The 6,767-nt window shown below is 44.9% G+C and overlaps 1 protein-coding gene across 1 annotated transcript; it reads left to right on the top strand.

Moving 5' to 3' along the window:
• Positions 1-1,784: 1,784 nt before the first annotated feature.
• On the top strand, positions 1,785-3,609 carry FOXD3 (forkhead box D3). The gene has a single exon (XM_029618861.1). It carries the CDS (start codon positions 2,134-2,136, stop codon positions 3,343-3,345), a length of 1,212 nt encoding a protein of 403 aa, XP_029474721.1. The 5' UTR covers positions 1,785-2,133; the 3' UTR covers positions 3,346-3,609.
• The last annotated feature ends 3,158 nt before the right edge of the window (positions 3,610-6,767 follow it).

Below are 6,767 nucleotides of genomic sequence, written 5' to 3'. Positions count from 1 at the left end.
CTCGCAGAATCGCTCCCCTCATCTTTACACTGACTTCCTGGAGAAAAGAATTCATTTCTACATCAGCCCACCCCGTGCTCTGTACCTGATTCCAGTTTGATTAGGTGTTTGAAAATCCAGAAGAAATCAAAGCATCTAATGTCACTAAGTTACCGTTCCTTTCTAGCCTCGAGCAGAGAACCGTCCTGGACTTTAGCGTTCATCCTGTACTTCCCGGCGTTAGCTGCTTCCGTGATTAAGCAGGAGCCATCGCCAGCACCGTCAGGCGCCCACCCACCCACCCCCCTTCAGACGGGCAGCAGTGGCGAGGGTTTGTTTGAACGGAATAAACCTTGGCAGGGTTAACAGGGGGCTTCGCAGTGCTCCTCGTAAAGTAGTTCACACGTCGGGTGTTAATAGAGAGGTGGGGGAAAAAAAAAAAGCCAGAATTGATTCCTTGGTCAATTATAGGCGTTTAATTTTATTTAGTATATGCAGGAGAGAAAAGGCACCCCCCCAAATCATTCGGAATACAACCTACAAATCCAGCTGGACGGGCAGGTTAATACAGACAATATAAAAGCATTTATAGAAATGGCTTTTAATTTAAAAAAAAAAAAAAAAAGAAGTAGCATCATAAGGCTTCACTGAGATAAAGGATTAACGTTTCCTATCTATATAGATCTAGTGCCGATATCTTAATTGTTTTCCTTACAGTCGCATGCAGCCCTGAAAACAATACACAAAGATCTCACAAATAAATACTGAGCCAACCTCCGTTTCCGACACTGGCTTCCCAGATGTTGGGTTTCTTTTTATTGGAACAAGTCCCTTGGCGCAAAGGAAACGCAGAAATGTGTTCTTAAGTTGTTGGGGGTTTTTTTTTGTTGTTGTTGTTGTTTAGGCTTCTTTTCGGTGGTAGCTGGCTGCATCCTCCTCGGGACACGGCTTACCTCGCTCTCGGTGAATAGAGGGCTCACATTCATCCACACTCTCTCATTTCCTACTTTTTCATATGCTAACGCTTGCCATGATTAAGTCGTTAACACCTCTGCAAAACCAGTTAAGGCTTCTTTATTTATAGTTTCCCTTTGTTATCTTACGTCTTTTATTTCTCTCAGCAGCAATCTAATAGATTAATCAATAGCCATTTTCTGATCTTCAGTTCCCAGCTGATGCTGTGTGGGGGGGGGGAAACACAGCAAGGCGATTTCACTGTCAAAAGCATTGTTTCTGCCCCCCCCCCCTCCAACCCCCAGCTCTTAAAATAAAATGGAATATGCTGAATCCGCTTAATTTTCATGTGTTATTAGGTTGTCTTGGCAAAGAGGGAATAGGGCCCGTGCACAGTTCAGTTTTCTAGGACCAGAGTGTCCCCTTTCCCATACACAGACACCCGAGTCGTTCTTTATTCGTTGCCACGAAACTGCAGCTTTTTCCACTTTCCCAGGGCTGAGAGGGGATTGCGTGACATCTTTGCGCCTCTATGAGCGATCGCATGGAGTCGGGGGGGGGGGGAGTGGGGAGGGGGGGTTGTAGGAAGAGGAGTGTAACCTTAAACAAAGGCGGGGGGGGGGGGGGGCTCCGGGCTTCAGCTGGATGCTCCTGCTTTCCCCGTCCCCGGGCTGGTGGTGGGGAGGGGGATAAGTGGTGCTACTCTTGTCTCTTTGTTGACAATCCCGTGAAACAACTTGAGTTTTGCTTGGCTTCACAGTGGGGCGCCTGACGTCACGCGGTCACGTGCCCCGCCGCTGGTATATCTTTAACTGGAAAGTAATCTATCAGGCAGTCTTTAAAAGGGGGACTTTAAAAGTGGCCAGCGAGTTCCTGCACACCCCGGGAAAACTACAAAATAAGCCAGAAAGGGGGAGCCAAAAAAAAAAAAAGACAACAAAAAAGCAAAAACAATGTAGAAGAGGAAAATAACCTTTAAAAGGGGAGCATCAGAGGTTTCGGCTTAGGAAAAAAAAACCTGCAACTCGAGCGAGCAGCAATTAAGACTTTTGCTCCTGAAAGGCACCTTCTTGCCATTTATTTTTACTTTCCTTCAATTTTTTATTTATTTTTTTTTTTATTATAATAATTATTTTTTTCTTCTCTTCGCTCGATTTGTTTTATTTTTTCGCCTCCCGTCCCTTGCGCGCTGGGGCTGCCATGACCCTGTCTGGCGGCGGCGGAGGCGGCGGCGGCGGCAGCGACATGTCCGGCCAGACGGCGCTGACGGCGGAGGATGTGGACATCGACGTGGTGGGCGAGGGCGACGAGGCCCCGCAGAAGGAGGGCAGCGAGTGCCAGAGCCCCGGCTGCGGGGCCCATCGCCAGCACCGGGCGCCGGCGGAGGACGGCGCCGAGGAGGACGACGAGGAGGAGGAGGAGGAGGTGGAGATCGCGCTGAGGGAGGAGGGGCCCCGCAGCCCCTCGGAGGGCCCCGCCGAGGGCCAGGCGGAAGGCGGCGGTCAGCAGCAGGAGGCGGCGGCGGCGGCCGGGGGCGCCCTCCCCAGCAAGCCCAAGAACAGCCTGGTGAAGCCGCCCTACTCCTACATCGCCCTCATCACCATGGCCATCCTGCAGAGCCCGCAGAAGAAGCTGACGCTGAGCGGCATCTGCGAGTTCATCAGCGGCCGCTTCCCCTACTACCGGGAGAAGTTCCCCGCCTGGCAGAACTCCATCCGCCACAACCTCTCGCTCAACGACTGCTTCGTCAAGATCCCGCGCGAGCCGGGCAACCCGGGCAAGGGCAACTACTGGACCCTGGACCCGCAGTCCGAGGACATGTTCGACAACGGCAGCTTCCTGCGCCGGCGCAAGCGCTTCAAGCGCCACCAGCAGGACCCGCTGCGCGAGCAGACGGCGCTCATGATGCAGAGCTTCGGCGCCTACAGCCTGGCCGGCCACTACGGGCGCCCGTACGGCCTGCACCCGGCCGCCGCCTACCCGCACCCGGCGGCGGCGCTGCCCTACCCCTACATGCCGCCCGTGGGGCCCCTGCTGCCCCCGGCCGTGCCCCTGCTGCCCTCCGGCGAGCTCGGCCGCAAAGCCTTCGGGCCCGGCCTGCAGCTGCAGCTCAGCGCCGGCCTGAGCGCCGCCGGCGCCCTGGTCAAGTCGGAGCCCAGCAGCCGCCCGTCGTTCAGCATCGAGAACATCATCGGCGTGGCCGGCTCCGGCGGCGCCGCCGCGCCCACGCCCGGCTTCCTGCGGCCGCCCGTCACCGTGCAGTCCGCCCTGATGGCGCACCAGCCGCTGGCCCTGGGCCGGAGCGCGGCGGCCATCGCGCCCATCCTCAGCATGCCCAGCAACCTGCTCTCCGGACAGTTCCTGCAGTCGGCCTCCGCCGCGGCGGCGGTGGCCAAATGGCCAGCCCAGTAATCCGGACTCACGGCAGCTCTCTCTCTCTCTCTCTCTGGCTTACTTCTCTCTTTTTCTGGTTGGTTTTGTTCAGAAACAAAAAAATCAGACTGTGGACTTGCTACTTGAGCCTTCTCGTTTTCAAGCAGATCCTTCCAAAGTACCTTGGACTCTTAAAACAGCCAAACTGTAACCCAAAATGTAAAAAAAAAAAAAAAATGGAATGCTTTCTGGACAGGTAAAATATTTGTACATATTTGTATAAAAATCATTGACTTTCCTTTCTGGGTTTTTATTTTTTTAAGAAAAGTAGATTTAGAGGATTGAGCTTTCGCTTTTTTGAAGGTTCACTCTCCGAAGTTTATCAGAAGTATATAAATAATGGGAAATTTTAAATATAAAATTTAAAAAAAAAGAAGAGAAAACCGCTCATTCTATTATAGAACTCTGTTTATAAATGAATGGATATATGTATTCTAAATGTTATTCCATTGTGTTGTACACAACTTTGTAAATAAATTTTTAAACGGTTTTGCTTGTGTTTTATTTAATAACTTTCTACTTAAATATGACCATAATCTTATCTTTATTGATGCAATTTATATTGCAAAATTAAATTTCTTTTTTACATGTTAATTTTCGGTTTAGATGAGGTATCAGTTTGAGAATTGCTTATCAAGCAGGTAGCTTTGGTTTTCTACTATGTTTATTAAAATGAATATAATTAAAACTAAAGATCAAGGCAACATTTTTATGTCAACTTATTTAGCTGTCTTAATTTTATGGTGTGTATTAAAACATTTGTAATTATATAAGGTTTGCTAAGCCACATTTAAATAAACTGTTTATAACAAATAATTCAATAATTACAGATCAGCAAGCCAGAGTTTCATCTGGTAAAAATACATTGCCTATTTAATGGAAATATATTTCTCAACACTAAAAACTGCCTTCAAGATATAATTTTAAATTTGAACGCGACAAAGTGTTCAGCTACATTTATTTTTATAAATAGTGAAAAGTACTCTTGAAAGATGTATTGGAATTAAATCATAATTCATTAAAAAATATCTGTAAGGGTGGTGGTATTAAATAAACCAAACAACACTTGCCACCAGTAATTTTTCTATAGTAAAAGGTGACAAATGACTACGTCTTTGTATAAAACAAAAATTACTTTATTTAAAATATTTTTTATGAAATTAACGAATTTTTATAAATTATATTTTTGTAATTTATTTTCTTCAATGGACACCCTTTTAAAACTGGCTCATACCGCTCCTGCGGGTCAAATTACAGATGCCATCAAGCAAAAGAAGGTACTTGGAAAATAAAAAAAATACATTTTATTTATTTATACCTAATTTCTATGTATAAAAACAAAAGACACTGAGAGGTATGTTTTATACATGAATTGCTATATTTCTGTTAATTGATCCCGTTCTCAAAATATGTATCTTTTTTTTTTTTTTACCATACAATCAATTAAATGATAGAACTTGGACGTTAATAAAAACTGTCTGTAAAGAAAATCTCAATTTGTCTGTAAAAATCCATTATAATGGTGATTAATGGAATTTCACAGCACAAGGGTATAACTTCATTACTGACTTATTTCCAGGGTTTGCTGTTCAATAGATAATATTTACATTGGTACAACTCCGCGGTTTCTCGGGTTAACAGTAAATGTTATCCCTCTGCTAAGTAAACAATTTATACCTCTGCATAAATATACGAAAATAAAACAAGCTGCCTGCGGAAGAGGTGATCTGAATTTTATAAATAAGAGCTTGATAATCATCTGTCACTAAAACGCACAGCAGTCACCTAAACCGAGAGGGTATTAGGTATCACGGGATCTCAAAGCAGTTCCTTACATGGAGACCCTCTAATCTCTTTTTACAAGGAAAAACTAAACTGATCTAAATCTGTTTGTGTGCGCGGGCTATTAAAGTAACAAGTTGTTTCACAGTTGTGTCTGGCTAATCGGTTTTACACAAACGGCAAATGGTACATGATTTGTGCAAGCCAGAGGTTATTTCTATCTTTAGCCGATACCCCTGGGAAAAGGGAAAGGGGGCTCTCGCGCTTCTTCCTTTCACTTTTAGGCTCCAGAAGCTGCTGATCTAGTGCTTCTAAATGACATTGGATAACAGGGGCCTCATTCCAGCCCTGATCCTTTGTTACTTATAAAATTACTCCCTCATATTTCGCCGCATAGCTGTCGTGCCTCTGGCTCCCGGGGCTGCGTTCCTGCCAGCAGAGTTGGTAGAAGGCCGCTGGAAGGAGCAGACCGCCTTGCCCGGTTTAGACTTTCTTTCAAGACAAGTGCTAGCAGACGACAGACTGACATATTCTGTTAGGGCTGTAATACGGGCTTCGAGTGATACGGCCAATGGGCAAAATAGCTGCCCCGTATTGGAACTTCAATTTACGAAAACCTTTCCTGAGTCTGCCATCTCGCTCTCACGGCTTGGCACACAGGCAGGCACAGAGAGGAGTTTTGTGTGTCTGTCTCATGCTGCACAGACGTACAGGCTGACAATGAAAACAGGTTTACATATTTTACATTATAAAAGCGAAATATAATTCCAATCATTTCCACAATAATATTTTTTTGACGGCGTTTAAAATTGCTTTTAGCAATTGTAATAAGGCAAAATATTTTAGTTACATCAATGGGAAAAAAAAAAGACTGGGAGATATGGCTTTTATTCTATGCCTTTGTTATGAACGGTCTATTTTTAACCTCTTGCCCTAGATTGAGAATTTTTATATTGGTATTTTCTCGCTTCTTTTTTTTTTTGTGCTATGCGTGATGTATTACGTTTTTATTCTAGATTAAGGTTAGCTGAATGATAGAATTGAAAATAACACGTTTTTAAGGGTTAGTTCGTTTCAATAGAAACCAAGCGATTGACTCAGATGAAATAATAGGCGGGGGGAGCCTTTACTTTGGGGGCTTTTAATTATCCAAGAGGTTGGGCAGAGACTTGTAATACTAACGGGAAGCTGCAGAGGGCATCGGGTGTATAGTGAATTTTGGGATAAAATCCAGCTCTGCTACACATTAGACCAGGGTTTTCCTTTCTTTCCTCGTTCGGTTTTAGATTGCCCAGCGACAACTCTTCAAAGAGATTTTAACTCCTCTGTTTTACATTATTTTGGGGAGGGGGAGGAGAAATTGAATGGTTTTAACAACCGTAACAGTGTGATTTTTTTTTCTTTTTTATACAGTTTAATTTAGAGAACTGCGACCGATTACTTTGATTTTCGTCTAGAAATCTGTTAGCTGATTATGCCATTGCATTTATTAGACGACTTGCAAGGACTGAAACACTTGCAATTATTATTATTATCTCAAAGGACTGAAGGAAGAGACTTTTGATGCATCAGATTTCGCGGAGGAATCGTGAATGTAAGGGGGTCAGATGGGCTTAAGC

This window comes from Rhinatrema bivittatum, chromosome 10, assembly GCF_901001135.1.
Source record: "Rhinatrema bivittatum chromosome 10, aRhiBiv1.1, whole genome shotgun sequence".
In the NCBI taxonomy this organism is placed as follows: domain Eukaryota; kingdom Metazoa; phylum Chordata; class Amphibia; order Gymnophiona; family Rhinatrematidae; genus Rhinatrema; species Rhinatrema bivittatum.
This window is presented reverse-complemented; position numbering and strand designations above follow the sequence as displayed.